At 43.8% G+C, this 16,854-nt stretch overlaps 1 protein-coding gene across 1 annotated transcript; it reads left to right on the forward strand.

Annotated features, from left to right (window-relative positions):
- Positions 1 to 2,851: 2,851 nt before the first annotated feature.
- Positions 2,852 to 16,208, forward strand: Rsad2 (radical S-adenosyl methionine domain containing 2). The gene is made up of 6 exons (XM_052186022.1): positions 2,852 to 3,225; positions 5,049 to 5,210; positions 8,452 to 8,681; positions 10,491 to 10,640; positions 12,098 to 12,130; positions 13,515 to 16,208. The coding sequence occupies exons 1-6, from the start codon at positions 2,877 to 2,879 to the stop codon at positions 13,677 to 13,679; spliced, it is 1,089 nt and encodes a 362-aa protein (XP_052041982.1). The 5' UTR covers positions 2,852 to 2,876; the 3' UTR covers positions 13,680 to 16,208.
- Positions 16,209 to 16,854: the final 646 nt, after the last annotated feature.

A 16,854-nucleotide genomic window follows, 5' to 3' on the forward strand; every position in this document is an offset into this window, starting at 1 on the left:
TCACAGACACAAATAAACAACATTCTGATAAAAGAGGGATCTAGTCCAGTCTAATTCAGGAGTCTGTTACAATTCCTAAGAAAATGGGATGAGGCCTGAGGAGATGGCTCAGCGGGTAAAGAATCCTCAGGAAGCATGAAGACCTGAGTTCAGATCTCTAGCTCCCACATAAAAAGCCAGGTATGGCAGAATATGCCTACAGTCCTAGCAACAGGGATGGCAAAAGTAGGTAGATCCTCTGGGGCTCGCCTAGCAAAATCCATTAGCAAGTCCTAGGATCTGGCTGTCTCCATATCCCTAGCGCTGGGGTTTCAGTCAGGTGATACCAAACATGCCATCATTTACATAGTTTCTGGGATTCAAACTCAGGTTCCCCCATTTGTAAAGTGTATGTCTTCCCCCCTATGGGCAGAACAGATTCAACTCATTGCCATTTTGGAGCAAAGATTTTCCTGTTCCCCAATCAGAAAAACAGTTTAGTGATGTTCAAGTCTGTAGTAACAGAGTAGATTGATGTGCCTTAGTGGAGAGCAGTGGGGAAATGTCACAAGACCTCCACTTGGTGTATAGCTGTGACTCCTCCCTGCTCCCACTACCTCAAGCGATCCTGGGAAATGCTAGGATATATGGGAAGTCTAAGTTTAACTGAAAGAGGGGCTGCACGATGCAGCTCCTATCACGGCGTCATCCATGATGGGGTGGGACTTTGCCAAGGTGCATTTCTTTCTAAGCATCCTATCCTCAAAGCTCTGTAAGTCCAATAAACTCACTGGCTCACCAAACTGGACTGTGCTGGAATTGTACATTGGTCCTTCATTGTTGTCCTAACTGAGATGAAAAGATGCCTGTTTTCATCTCTGTAGAAAGTGTTAGCACAATACAAGTCAAGCCCTTTACCAACAGTTTTCTTTCCAGACCCTGAATTATATTTTCCTTTCCATCAGCTCGTACACGGATCCACAACTTGGCTGTGGATTGGGGTGGGGGAACACTATAGTGAATGCGGGCATGTCTCTGGCATACTCACTCCTTACCTTGAATACCAGTATTGACCATTTGGGCCCCAGGAAATGCTTCTTTATCTAGTGGTCCCAACAAGCTTTCGTTAAATCCTGGTCATGAAAGGCATCATAGGAAGAAGCTCCCATGTGGTTATTCAAGTTGAACATGTGCAAATCAAAATCTGGAACAGTCAAGTTTATGGATATTCACAGGAATAAAACTCCACATACATAACTGTTGCATGTGAAAACTCAGTTCAAAATGTGTCTAGAATCATTTCCAGATCTGTAAGTGTGGATGAATGGTACATGAACATCATTGTCATATTTGGACCACGCCCCCAAGATATCCTCATCACGTGCTATGCAAATATCCCCAAATCTGACAAACAAACCAGGAAATATGAACCCCTTCTCATATCCAGTTTGATAAGGGACAAACAACCTGCATTCTCTTTATTTACAGGAGAAAGCAGATGCCTTAGAGGCAAAGGAGGAAGAATAGGAAACAGAGTATCTATCTATCCAATGTTAAGTAGGTAAAATGTTCCATTTGGAGAGGCTTTAAAGATGACTAAAGGATATAGGTAGAATTTCAAAGCCTAACGTTTCTTCTTAAAGTGCTTCCATTGGTACTTACCAACTCTGCAGGCTTGCGGTCCTTAGCTGTAGCACTGTCCCTTCCTTCTCCTAGGCAGACAGAAGAGTATGGGTGTACTCTCTCTACTTCCCCGGACACTGGAAGAACTAGGAACAGCACAAAGAACACAACTTGAGGAACACAGAGCTTGCAGAGAAAGATGTCAGACGGAAGATTGGGATAACAAAAGAGGAGAAGTCCAGAGACTGAGCAAAGCAAGTTAGATGTGTTGCTCCAAGGGACCTTATTACCGAAATACAAGAGCTTGCCTGAAGGAAAGGCACCAGGCACGTGCTGCATAGTGTGACTGTCAGGAGTGTGGCATTGTACCATACTGGCAAAACTTTAAAGGAAAGAGTTTGAGAGATATTTACATCGTATGCCCTTTAGTAACATAAAAGAAAGAAAGAAAGAAAGAAAGAAAGAAAGAAAGAAAGAAAGAAAGAAAGAAAGAAAGAAAGAAAGAAAGAAAGAAAGAAAGAAAGAAAGAAAGAAAGAAGGGAGGGAGGGAGGGAGGGAGGGAGGGAGGGAGGGAGGGAGGGAGGGAGGGAGGGAGGAAGGAAGGAAGGAAGGAAGGAAGGAAGGAAGGAAGGAAGGAAGGAAGAAAGACACACACACACACACACAGAGAGAGAGAGAGAGAAAACCAGTTACTAAGGAATCAAGTTTTAAAATGGCTACATTTACTTTGCCAAATTTCTCTGGTTGGATTATACCAGTCTTGAGTCTGTTTGAGAGTGCCAGGCACTGTTAAGGTCAGCATACAGCTGTGGTGGGTTTGTCTTGTTGTTTTGTTTGTTTATTTGGTGTGGGGATTGGAGGGTGGGGAATGAGAGCAAAATATTTAAAAATTACTGAGTGTGCATAGATAATCATTGTAAGAGGCTTAAAGCATTTTTTGTTGTTGTTTGTTAAAAATGGATGCAGTTATGTGTCTGTCTATACGAAACTTGTTTCAGAAACTGGTGGCTGCTGGTATCTTTGCAGCATCATCAGGACAGATGTTTACATGGGTGATAGGGGCAGCCGGGAGCCAGGAAAAGGCAGTGGGTTGGCCTGCGTCTGAGGTTCAGTCTTGGCTCTGGTTCAACTTTCATTTTCAGAAAACAGAAACTCTGCTGAACTGAGTTTCCCTCCTCCCTGTGACACAATGATCAAATGCTTGGGGGCGTGGCTGCTGGTCCGCGGGCAGTTTATAAGCCCTTCCAGGCAGCAGCAGGTGTGTGCCTATCACCATGGGGATGCTGGTGCCCACTGCTCTAGCTCTTGGGCTGCTGAGCTTGTTCCAGCAGCAGCTGGGTTCCCTCTGGAGTGGCCTGGCCATCCTGTTCTGCTGGCTGAGAATAGCCTTGGGGTGGCTAGATCCTGGAAAGGAACAGCCACAGGTCCCGGATGAGCCTCAGGAGACCCAGGAGACCCAGGAAGACAGGAACAGTACTCAGCCCACAACCCCTGTTAGTGTCAACTACCACTTCACTCGTCAGTGCAACTACAAATGTGGCTTCTGCTTCCACACAGCCAAGACATCCTTCGTGCTGCCCCTGGAGGAGGCCAAGCGAGGACTGCTTCTGCTCAAACAGGCTGGTAAGTTCCTGGGCCAGACACAAGCCAGGGTGTTCCAGGACAGTTGCACATTGAATGGGAGTGGGAAGGGCTCCATGAAAACTTGACACAGCAGGGAACAGGTAGTTTTGCATGAATCCTAAGGAGCACTGTGTAGATAAGAAGGACCTCCAGTCTGGAAGGTGACCTGGCCAGGACCATGGAAATCACTCCTGGTGGCAGATGTGTGTGGTCAGTGACCCCTATTCATCTTGTATTTGGAACAGAGTTTTCCTAGAGGAATCTGATTTCCAGAAACACTGAGTGAGAAAGCAGGTTGTGGGGAAACCCAAGTCCTCTATGTGAACAGCCTGGCAGAAGTTTCACCCTATTTCATCTGTATTCATTGTTGGAAACTTCTCTCTCTTTAAAAAACAATCTGTGTGTACACATGGTGTGTGTGTGTGTGTGTGTGTGTGTGTGTGTGTGAGTTTGTGTGTATGAGTTTGTGCATGGATGTGTGTGTGTCTTAGTCTGGTCACCTGTTAGGCACAGCCAGCCTCTGAACATCATAGGACAATTTCAGATGTTAGTTCAGTCTTAGCCTTGTCAAACCGTGTTTGAGACAGGGTTTCCCTTTGGTTCACTGCTGATGTACAATGTTGATTAATATTTCAGCCTTGCATATTCTCCGGTCTTTCCTCCCATCTGGAAGGAGGAGGGCCGGCTGTCACTACTACACACTGAGCCACCTCTCCAGCCCCTTGTGAGCCTTAAAATATTTTTTGACAGGCATGTCAAGGGATTTTCTTCCCAAGACTTGCTGCCGCCCTCCATCAATCAGTCTCAGGTACGAATTCAGCAGTGAAGTTCGAATACAGCATCTTCTCCTCCGAGCCTCCCCTTTCTCCTTCCCTCCCTTCTGCCCTTCTACTCTTTCCAGAATACCTGCTGACCTAGAAACTACCTTCTCTTTCTGGCTGCCCTTTAACTGAAGCACAGCATATGTGTCTAGGAGGCAAGCCTGCTAGCTGAACTTCCAGATGACTCACTCAGCCAAGAATTCTCCCTGGAGCACAGCTGGGAAAGAGAAAAATCATTGGCCAGTGCTCCAGGTGCACTCTGGCCTCCAGCCACCACACTGACCCCATGAGGACTCCCAAGAGGATTTCTGATGCTCACGTCAGACTTGCCTGATTCTGTGATAATGAAATCATACAGTACATACATAGCACCACTCAGCAGGCTCTGCCTCACTCAGTTCAAATCGATACTGGCTCATTACACACAGTAAAGACTGTAAGCTTTGTAATCTCACTGGACCTACATCAAGGTCTGGTCTTTTATCACCAGGAGTTTAGTAATGTAGCCCTGTCTTTGCTTTCCTAGCTGAAAGCATGGTATCTTGTTAAAAAGGCACCTTTTGGATTCACCTGCCAACTAGCTCATCCAAGCCTTTGCTGTTTGACAAAACCAGGATCTGTGCCCCGACATCACAGCTGTTATAAGCTCATAAAACACACACACACACACACACACACACACACACACACCACACACACACAGAGAGAGAGAGAGAGAGAGAGAATGAGAGAGAGAGAGTAAAAAAATAAAATAATAATATTTATTTTAATGTATGTGTGTCTGTACATACATTTGTTGATGTCACCAGAGACATAGAATTCCCTGGAGGAAATTTCCAGCTGTTCAAGGTGGTTGCTGGGAACTATCTGAGCTATCTCTACAACCCCATAAACCAATAATAAATAGTGCTTAGAAATATAATATAACATATAATATATTATAAATATAAATAATTAAATCGGTGTTTGGAAAGTACAAAAATATAGATTTTCCCCTCACAGGTATGGAGAAGATCAACTTTTCAGGAGGAGAGCCCTTCCTCCAGGACAGGGGTGAATACCTGGGCAAGCTGGTGAGGTTCTGCAAGGAGGAGCTAGCCCTGCCCTCTGTGAGCGTGGTAAGCAACGGCAGCCTCATCCGGGAGAGATGGTTCAAGGACTACGGTAAGTTTTCTCAAATGACGCCTTGGTGGCTGCGCCTTGCACTGTTGACCCTGTGTTTCCTCCCGCTAGGCTCCAGGCCTGAGCATGTGGGGAACTGGAAGGGAAGAAAGTATAATCCGATTCTGTCTGTGTGTGGGGCTAGTTTATTTTGTTTCTGTTGGGTGCTAAATAAACAGGTATTGGGAAGCACAAAACAGATCATGTCAGCACACAGATCTTTGCTATGCCTTCCAATATAGCATGGATAGATAACTAATGTCTAAACTTAGTGATTACTAAAGAAAATCAGCATACTTCTATAGCCATATAAATGTCTGTGGTAGAGACAGGGCAGGGTAGTGAGTGCCCTTGATCCAAGAACTCAGGAGGCAGAGACAGATGAATCTCTGAGTTCAATGCCAGCCTGATCTATATATTTATATCTAGTAAGAACCCCCTCCCCTTTTAAAACCTCATAGGACTAAGGTGATTGTAAATCTAGTCATATCAGAAGCCCACATCACATGGTCTGACTGAATTCAAGGGTCCTTAAGATTTTCTGAGAACCGTATCGTTGGTCCAAAGTTGTCCAGATTCAGTCTCTTTGGAGCAATACATGACATGACGCAGCTCTTGTGCAGTTGTGACTGCATTCAGTTTAGAAGACAGTTATAACCTCCCCTCAGGTCTCTTTCTCTGCCCTTGTTTTGTGACCCTTTGGAGCTCTGATGTCATTCAAAGAGAAGGCTGTCACTTTTGGTTGGAGATACTGACCAGATATGATCACAGGATGCATCTGCAGGGGTGCCTGCAGACAAGTGTCGTACTTGTGGGTGAGGCTGTCTATAAAATTTGTGCAGGAAAGGGGGCTATTTAGAAGCAGGGACAGTGACTCAGGGAGAAAGCTGGGGTAGAACATTAAACCGGACGTCTGTGAAAGGAGGCACTGGGTGGAGACCACAGGGAGGTGCAAAGTGAGAGAAAGAAGACAACAAAAGCACCTCGAAGAGAGAGCGGTGGACCGTGTTTTAGAGGGTGGACCTGGACAGTGCCTTTTCTCTAGGATCAGCTCGAAATAACTGCCTCTGTGCCAAGGAGTGTGAGCAGGAGGATCACTGCAGCAGTGTCAGAGACTGGCTGCTCAGAAATGCTGATGTGACCCAGCATCATTGCCTAGAGAAAGAGGAACACACAGACTGCAAAAGCCAAAGACAACACTCTCTTCATAGCAGCTGGGTAGCTGCCGATGACAAATGTTAATTGACTTTTATACTAGATGGAAATGTGCCATATCCTCAAACTATCCCAGGAGATATAAAACCATATTCTGTGTTAAATATGCCAATTCAAAATGTCTGCAAATAACTTGAAGTTGGATCTATGTGCACAAGGGAAAGTTGGTCAGAGCCTCACAACTCCAAGTTAGGAGTTTGCCAAGACTCTTAGTAAGAACAAATGCAGAGTAATACACGGAAGGACAATGGTGTGAATCACTGTGTCCAGAGAGAACTTCTGCCCCAGAGCCAACCTCTAACTGACCCTACACAGGTTTTGCTTTCTTCCTAGCCTCAAACCTCAGGTAATGTTTGGGTTGTCTTTACAACCACTCACTTGGGTCTTGGATCAGAGAGTGGTCACTTAGTAGTGACCACTTAGTAGTGGTCACTTAGGCACATAATGTTAAGTGCATAGCTACTGGGACCCCAACACTTAGGTTTATACAGTCCTGACACATGGCCCCGTGACTGGAGCTTACACACACAACACTCACTGTGGTTACACAAGCTGGAGCAGCAGCAACAGCAGCAGCAGCAGCAGCAGTATATTCAGAAACACACACACACACACACACACACACACACACACACACACAGTATCCCATGAGAGCCTCTGGTCTTCTGGACAAACACAGGGACTGTGCAAACAGATGGGCTCTGTCAAACCATTCCTCCCAAGTGTTGTGACCGGGAGGGAGAAGGGGACATCACAGAAACACAGCAAAGAAGAGAGAGAGGGGGGCATCAGGTTGCAGCGATGGACTCACAGGTGTTCAGTGTTCCTGTGCATCAGCCAGCTAAGGTTTCCGGGCACCACCCGGAAAGAACTGGTTTTTATGTGTTTGGTTTTGAACTTCTGTTTTCCCTTGGTTTTGTTAGAAACTCTATGTCCAGTTGCCTCATCCTGGTTTGATATCCCTTTAGGAATTTACCTGAAGACAAGTTTTGGAACATGTTGGGTTGTTTTAAGTAACAGCCTTTATTCTGGTTCCAGTCTGTGCTTGTTAAATATAGGCAACAGGAATTAAGCCTTAAATAGGAGCTAAAATTAGTCTTTTCGTGACTACAGAGAATACTGAACACAAAGAACAGTGTCCAAAAGAAATTTCAGAGCGCTTAGCTTCTATACTATGAAAAGAAATGTTAAGATAAAATAGAGAAGTTTGTAAGTTCTCAGTGACCCTGAGAGTTTAAACTTGGTCATCTGCGAGGAGTATCTCAGCCCTGGGGACGCCTGCCCTTCTCAGACAGGGGAGGGCAGGAATCAGGGCAGGAAGAGAGAGGTCACAGGCAGCAGAGGGAAAACAGAAGCTTCAGAAACCAGGATAGAGAGCCGAGCCAAGATGATTTTTAGTATTTTCTGAGCTCTTCAAATGACTCCCAATCAGAACTCTTAATGAGTGAGTTAACAGGGTAGGCCTGGCTGAGTGGTGGTTCCTCTTTATCTGGGTTTTCTCTGCCTCTAGATCAGTTGTATCTGACATAGAACAGAATGTCTGTACATAATTATATAGTAAATTAAATGTAGTGAGTAAGATATAGTAAAAGGCATGTCAAAAGGAAGCTCATGACCCTGGCAAAAATACTAGATATTTATTTCCTATGAAGCAATTTTATCTGTGTGATGGGCAAAGCAAATCTATAATTAATAGAAATAGGCTTCATAACTTACATAATCTTGAAGATGAAACAAGTGGAAAATTTGATTAAAATATGCCACTGATTCTTCATGTATATACATGTATGCAGAGTTTAAAATTGACATTAAATATCTCTGTGCATTCATATATGTGTATGTATTCTAATGATAACATACACACCGCATGTAATTCACGTCACTGACTTTCATGTATTTGAGACAGGGAATCATAAAAGATTTTAAAACACTGCTGTGAAGACATCGGGCCTTACTATAAAGAGACATACATGAAATTGAGGACTCAGGGAGAATTTTTTAAATTATTTTTATTATCATTGTCCTGTAGGAGACTATTTGGACATTCTTGCTATCTCCTGTGACAGCTTCGACGAGCAGGTTAATGTTTTGATTGGTCGTGGTCAAGGAAAAAAGAACCACGTGGAAAACCTTCAGAAGCTGAGGAGGTGGTGCAGGGATTACAAGGTGGCTTTCAAGATCAATTCCGTCATTAACCGCTTCAACGTGGATGAAGACATGAATGAACACATCCGGGCTCTGAGCCCTGTGCGCTGGAAGGTGAATCCACACTGGGACATGCTTGACTTTAATCCACAAAACCCTCAGGAGAAGCTTAGCCCAGTGACACTGAAAACAACAGGAACACTGAGGATGCTGGGATTTTCTATCCAGGACCTTGACTCTTCTCTGTTAGGCTTACAGCTTCACTATGCTTTGTCTCATATTCTGTTTGCAAAAATCTTAAAATAATTTCCTTCAGGACTTGTCTGAGAGTAAAGGTCAAGGCCATGTTGAATGATTGGAGATGTTCTGAAGAATAATTTAGATAGTAATAATGATGATGATGATAATTAATAATAATAATAATAATAATAGATTATTATTTCTTCCTACTCCAAGCTTGTGTGGATGGGGCTAGATGTTCCTCTTGAATTTCAATGCTCGCAAGTTTGCATTGAATTACTTGGCCACAGGAGAGTGTATAGAGCACTGTCAGACTTTATTTCAAAATGCATTTTTTTGCAACTGGCCCAGATAGCAGCAGATAGCCCAAGTTCACAAAGATACAAGTCAGTCTACCATAGATAGGACCACAATCGACAGAAAAAAAAAATCACTGCAAATTCAAATTTTCTCTACCTGGCTGTTCAGAACCCATCAAGGAGGGTTGCTAAGAAGGCAGTTTCTCAATCCTCTCCCTGATGTTATATTTAATAAGGGCAGGCATGGGTGGGAGGGTTGTCACATGCATTCATTTTTAACAAGCCACATGGTAACTCCTCTGTAGTTCCTTTGAATCTGTACCTGGAGACAGAGTAGACACACCTAAGGATAAGATTTGGGAACTGAGTTTTGGCAAGGACTACAGTATGGAGGACGCATGTTCCATGACATTTGTATGTGGAGAATCTGGGAATGTAGGGGCATACCAAGCTGAATTGCAAAACATACTAAAGGAAGTTGCATTTGACTGTATTTTGAAAGCAAGGAAGAGTTTCCACATATGGGCTGACCCAGACAAGAGGGCCGCAGCTAGCTCACTGTCACACTCACCCATGGAAAGCTGTCATTTCAAGGTCACCTTTGATCATCTTTATATAGTAAGCCACACAGTGGAGATGAAGAGATATTCATTTTCCTTTGATTAGACTGTAATATGTTTGGAAGTTTGGGGGAAGCAAAACATGCTATATATTTTAGAGATTTTTAAAAAATAGATGTATCAAAATCTAAAGTCAGCAACACCTTGAGGCACAGAATAAGTGAAAAACAAGTAAGGAATGGTGGGTGATAGAAAGAGCCAGAACTGACCAGTGGAGAGGCAGAGATTTCTGAGAGAGGATCCCAGAGACCTATGGCTGGCCTCAACCAGTCATCTGTCACAATGTCCACTTTTTCTCTTCCTCACCTCAGAGTTACTCTAACTCTTACTGCCTCTTATTCTTCTCCCTTTATCCTCTTATTCTTAAAATTCATCTATGCATTTCCCCTCCTTACTTTGGATTGTTCTTCACTCAGGGTCTTTCCCTACAATCTTCTGCCTCACACTCAGGCCTCACAATAGGTCATTTCAAGATACTGGCTATCAGTGGTCGGGCTCAGTTCCCACTTAGAAATCTCATGTCTGTGGGCTCTATACTGAGATAGGCAATCATCAAGCATCTTTACCTCCTCAGCTCCATCACTTGCGGCTCAGAGCCTTATATTGCAAGTCATCACAGACTTAGCAGTGACAGCCATAGTATTCTGAGCTCACTGGCCCTGATTTGCATAGGCTCATCACTTGGGAAGGGGTTTCTGTTCTCTGCAGACCTAGTGAATGATGGTGTATGCTCTTGGCCTACCGCATGCTTTATTCTCTTCCAGGTTTTCCAGTGCCTCCTAATTGAGGGTGAGAACTCAGGAGAAGATGCCCTGAGGGAAGCAGAAAGATTTCTTATAAGCAATGAAGAATTCGAAGCATTCTTAGAGCGTCACAAAGAGGTGTCCTGTTTGGTGCCTGAATCTAATCAGAAGGTTGGATGCAGCAAAAGCTGCCTTGTTCACTACCCCATAGCTACCCTGATCCTAAGTGGGGAACGTGGTGACTTTCTCTCACCAGAGCTTTGCCATTTGCCATCTTGTTATTCTAGGCATTCTGGAAGGAGAGGGGGAAAGGAATACAATCCTAGAATCAAAGAGATGGAGGGTCAGCATGAGCATCTTTCATCGGGGGTGGGCTCTTCAAGGACAGTAGTTTCTTTTCTACCCAAGAATGGGTTTGACTCGACCACCTCAGAGATGAGGTGATTATATGTTTAATCATATGTATAACTCAACATAAAATTAACACACACACACATGCTACATGTGTCAGAGAAGCATGTGATATGACTCAAACATTTAGGAAAGGTGTAACTGTTTCCGTGTCACTGTCAGTGTCATTACAAAGGTCCCTTACACCCTTTCTAGTGATCATTTTAAAAGTTGGATAAAATGTACAAGAAATGGTTTGCTAGTTCCCAGGGTCTATATTTAAAGTTGCCAAGGAGCAGGGTCACATCACATTCTTTCATTATTTTTACTTCTGGTTTGCATTTCTTGGTTTGGGTTGTGGTGACTTCCACGGTGTGGTGCAGAGCAACAGGGACACACAGACACACAACAGGGACATCCAGAAATATTAACTGGTCTAGAAATGTGTCTTACTTGGGAGAATGCTGTCGGGAAGTTCTGGATTTAATCCCCCAGCACAGCTAAAAATGGTCGCTTGCACATCTGTAATCCAGCATTCATGAAGTGGTATCAGGAGGACCAAATACTCAAGGATATCCTTGGCTATGTAGTGAGTTCAAGGTCAGCCTAGGCTACCTGATCCCATCTCAAAAAGGAGGAACAATAGAGCAGAGAAGGAAGGGAAGGGAAAGGAGAGGGAAGAAGAAAGGAAGGAAGAAGACAGGAGGAAAAAAGAAATATTATTTGGTGCCCGACCTTTCTTAGAAAAAAAATGTTTGTTAAAACCTACCTACAGACAGCACATCTGTGCCTAATACACCCAAGAATGCAAAATCATCTCACATCAGGTTACAGTAATGTTCGGAGCTTCAGAAACCCAGTCCTTTGCAGAGAGCGTGGCTTGAACATTGAAAACCTGGGAAATTCCTTGAATGGTGGCCACTGTGGTGGGGACTGAGAGTTGACAACAGCTCTCCTGGAAATAGCTCGAGGGTAAAAGAAACCGGTGCTCAAAACAGGCCTCAGTATAAAAGTCTTTGGTCTGAGGCAGAAAATCCAGAATGACTGGAAGGGCTGAACCCTGCAGATTTTCCACTGCTGAGGCCATTCCATAGGCCTGCAAATAAATGGAAAATGTTGGAAGAAGAAAACATTCAAGGCACAGACACACACCATAGGGGGGACAGTCAGTGAGATATTACAAAATAAACAATGTATGCTAGATGAAAACTAAAGTTTGATTCTCTTTTCCACTGCAGATGAAAGACTCCTACCTTATTCTGGATGAATATGTGAGTATTCCCCATGAGCTATAAAATCACTTTAGAGCTAGCACTGCTGGACATGAGCTAAGCTGAGCTCCTTCAGTACGCATCTGTGACGCCCACTAGTCCTTCGCTGGTTTACTGTCAGCATGGGACTGTCCTGGCTTCACATGCCATCTGCACAGCTCTGGCATTATCCTGAGCTGGACGGGCACTAGCTATCATTAAATGACATCCCATGTAGTCATGCCTCTGCAGATGTCATAAGGCTGTCCCACTCAGTAGAGCCCTCCACTGTGTGACCTGTGTGGATCTGAGGGTTCTGCTGTGACAGCAGCACTGTCACCTCCACTCCACACTGTCTTGGATAATTCAGGGGCTGCCACCACCTGCACTGCAGATGAACCTTGACAATGGGGGGAAGTCGTATTGTCCCCTTCAGACACCACCAACGTTATCTCCATGACCATTGCTTCCAAAGGAAAACCCGCCCTTCTTTAAAAAGGAATGAAATCACACTTGCCTTCCTTTTCTTTGTTGTTGTTATTTAGAACTTTTGAATTTACAACTTCTCCTGATATTCCCCAGAGGACAGACAATTCCATTCCAGACTGTGTGTGTGGTTTTTGGGTTTTTTTTGTTTTTTGTTTTTTTAAATGAACTACAAAAAGAACAAAGGGCACAGTATTGACCTTGGCTTTTAACTTCTGTGTTTTGTTATCTGCAAATTAATCAATGATAAATTACAGCAGTTGTACTTAATTGTCAACATGAAGTTTATGCAGTTTAAGGGGGAAAGTTACCAAAAAAATTCTCAGGTTATGGGTCTAAAGAAAAGAGGACAATGAAAGTTATTTTAAAGTATAAACTGTCACGATTTGCTGGAGATTTTGAACAACGCTCTTCAGTAAACCATGTGATCTTCACATAGCCCACCTCAGTAGCCTGTCTTATGCCCTATTCCTTTCCGGAGATGCCTGAGTGAGGATTCACATCACACACAGCCGCCATTTTACTGAGGTCATGCAGCTGAATTTCACCACACAGGGTAGCAGCCACTCTGCTCTGCTCTGTGCTGTGCTCTCAATTGCCTCAGTGCACGTGTCTAACAGATTCAGATGTCCACATTTAGAGAGAGTCTGTTCTTAATGTCCTCTCCACTCCAAGAAAGGATCAAGTCCTCTGGTTGTAAGACTGTACTTACTGTCCATGACACTAAGCCTCTGCATATGTTCAAGACACCCTGGGCATGGATGTGTGTTGCATGAGCTGGGCGTCTTAGAGTCTATCTTAGATCTCAATACACATAGGTCATGTTTGGGATGTCAGAAATGCTTTTCATAGGATATCCTCAGTTGAGTTTTACAGCATAAACCACATGGAAACATAGTTCTACCTTGGCTTTTCCCAGATGCGCTTTCTGAACTGCACCGGTGGCCGGAAGGACCCTTCCAAGTCCATCCTGGATGTCGGCGTGGAAGAAGCGATAAAGTTCAGTGGCTTTGACGAAAAGATGTTTCTGAAGCGTGGCGGGAAGTATGTGTGGAGTAAAGCGGACCTGAAGCTGGACTGGTGAGGCTGTGGCCTGAAGGAGACTCTGGCCAGCTACAGGGAAGTCCACGTGCAGCTGTTCTTCACCACGCTCTGTCTTCTGGCTGTCTGGGGACTGTTGTTATTGAGAATGCAGTCTGTGTACAACCATTCTGTGACTGCTTATACAGCAGATAGTGGTCCTCCACAGGAATAGAGTTCTGTTCACAGAGAACAAGGCCCAGTGATCCCGAAGAACCAACATTTCATTTGTATTTGTATTTTACTGTGAATCCCACATTTCCTTTTTTTCTTTGCATTCCCCCTGAGAAACTTCGTTATTTTCTGCTAACTACTCAAGTTTTGTCAACAGGAAACATCACGAAAGACACCCTCCAATTACTGCTGACTATTATAATGCTTTTCTGCTTTGGAATCTTGGAGTTTTTAGTCAGAAATATAGAATCAAGGCATAGCTCATAGAGCCATAAGTGAGACTTTTACTCTTTTGCAAGGAGCATTTGGAAGAAGTTACTTCTGAGGGCAGGTCATCTGTTCAAGGCACCAGCCCCTGATGCTACCCCTTCACGATGGCTGTTCTATACTATGCCAATTCATTGAAGATTCTTGACAAAACCAACATATGCTTTACCTTTTGTGGTGTGGCTCTGGGGATGGCCCTTACGCAGCTGCAACTGCCCGTGCATTGAGGCTGCCTGAGTCAGGTTGTCCCTCTTTTCTGAAAAGCTCCAAGGGCCATGAGCCAGGCACATACAGAAGAGTAGTGGAGGGATGGGCAGGAAGGACTCCTTCAGGAACAGGAAGTGTGTCGGCTTGCTATAAATGTGCCTGCGGCTTCTTAGCAGATTTCACAAGAAACTCTGAAAGAAGGCCTGGTCTAGGCCAACATGAGAAACAGTTTCTTCGCTACACCCAAAAGGTAAAAGACAGAATGTGAACTAGTCAAAATCTTCTCCCTGTGGAAGTATTGCATGAGTTTATTAAACCTAGACAGTGCCTTACTTCTTGGAAAATAATTTCCTATCAAAGGGTAACATAGAATATTTTGTCTTCTCCAAGAAATTGAGCTCCTCTGCAATTCCACTATGCCCACTAGAGGGCACCAGGACTCATTAAGCATCTCAGACACTTTCCTTCTGAGTCTACTTTTAGGACTTGGTGAATTTTGGTTCTGTTCCTTGTTGTTTTATTTGTTTGGAGTTTTTTTCTTTTTGGTGCTTATATTAATACTAAAAATTTTCTAAGGAACTGGAATTTTGGGTATTTTCTCACAAAGGATGTTCATAGTTTAGTTAGGTCGCTATAATTCAACTGAGACATGCTTTTGTCTCATTAAAAACAGGTCAGGTTTTTCTATGTTTTCTACTTTGTTTGCGTGTTTATTTACCTGTTTTTGCTTGAATATAAGTATAACTATGTAGCCCAGGCTGGCCTGGAACTCGTGATGGCCTTAACTACCCCCCCTCAATTACACAGGTGTATTACTCAACTCCTATATAGATATTTTTAAGAGAAATTTGAGCCACATCCCCCCCCCCGAAAATTGTGATTTTCTTAGTTAAGTCCTGTGTACTTAGTTCACCTGGGAAATCCCAGAGGACATGAGCAGACACCAACTTGGCCAAAGGACAAGAAAGCTTTAAACTGAGGTCCAATCTTCTGAATTAAAGTATATCTCCTCCTGACTGAAGGAAGATGCATGTCTCTTTCCCTAATTAAAGAAGAACATGAAGAGAGTATGTTTGGGAAATGAGTCGTCATCCTAAATGTACCACCCAACCCCTCGCACATGCACAGTAGGTTTGAGATCTCTACGCTTAAAATATTCAAAAAAAATCTCCTTTTTCCCGCAAGGGAAGAATTATGATATTTTATTATCATAGTAAAAGTCAAACTTGGATCAGATCATACACTGGTTTACTTTTACAGTGTTACATCTCTGTGTTCATTGTGTGAAGCACGTGCTGTCTTCTGGGAGAACTCGAGGAGTGAGCTAATTGATGTTCCTTAGGAGTCACAGGCAGGCATCCCGTGTTCCATGACTGATTGATAAGGAGCAGTAATACTGTGAAGGGGGGTTTACTCAAGAACTTAGGAGGGTAGGTCTTCCCACACTGATTTTAAAGCCTTTGGCATCTGTTATATAATGTGTTCAATGAGAACATCGTGGGCTGCTTTTTTTAAGCTGGAAGCTTCAGGGTGTTAATGGCTAAATAATCTGTAAAAGAAAAAAATGGCCCAGGTTTTGCTCTGTGTTTGGAGTTTGAGGTCTAATTGTTGCATAGATAAACAGGCAACCAATCAAACCAAGCGGCAGTTAGCTCCTTACAGCAGTGATTCAGCTCATGCCCAACCCTCTTGGTGAACTTGTGTTATAAGCTATTATTAGACAAAGTACAATCATGTTGGCCTCATGTGAGTGTGTCCAGATGAGGTTTAATGTTAGGGGATATATGTATATGTGTCTCCCTGTAGAATTGCACTGTGTTTTGAGGCATTGCACTAATGTATGGTAACATGATCTGTGTATTAAAATGTTCTATACATGGCCTAAGTCTCTGTGTTAGTCTCTCTTTGATGTGTGACAGACACTGCCCTTTTCCATGGTGAGTTTGCTAGAACTGAGTTCACTTTATAGCTCAACCAAGTTGTGGATTCTGTCAGCTCCAGACATTGCACTCTGCAGCAGGGCTGCGTGGAGCTGAGCCACTGGAAAACAAAAGTTCTATCTAGCCTAACATGAAAGCCAGTGTTTGGGAGCGCAGCCATCAAAACCCTGTCAGTCTCAGAAGGGCAGCTCTTGCTGTGGCCACCAATGTGAAGGGTGCTACTGCTTGGTGATACTTGGTAGTACCTGATAGTGCTTGGTCAGCAGTTCAGGACCCAGAACCCAATCTGCTCTTCTCGACCCAGTTCCGGTGAGATGGTAGGGTCCCAACTCCGCCACTGTTGTAAATAGATTCACTCAGCAGAAGTGTGAGATATCCACAGTCCAGCTTACTATAGTGAAGCAAAGCCCGAAATATGTTCACGTTTGTAGCAGTAGTCCACACAGGAAAAAAAAAAGAATTTCCTACACATTGTACCAATAATATGCAGAATGCTGACCAGTACGCTGCTTCAGCAGGGAAAGGCACTTTGCTGCAAGCTTGACAGCCTGAGTTCAGACTCAGGATCCCACGGTGGGAGGAGAGGCCAGA

Source organism: Apodemus sylvaticus, chromosome 6, assembly GCF_947179515.1.
Source record: "Apodemus sylvaticus chromosome 6, mApoSyl1.1, whole genome shotgun sequence".
NCBI classification, from domain to species: Eukaryota; Metazoa; Chordata; class Mammalia; order Rodentia; family Muridae; genus Apodemus; species Apodemus sylvaticus.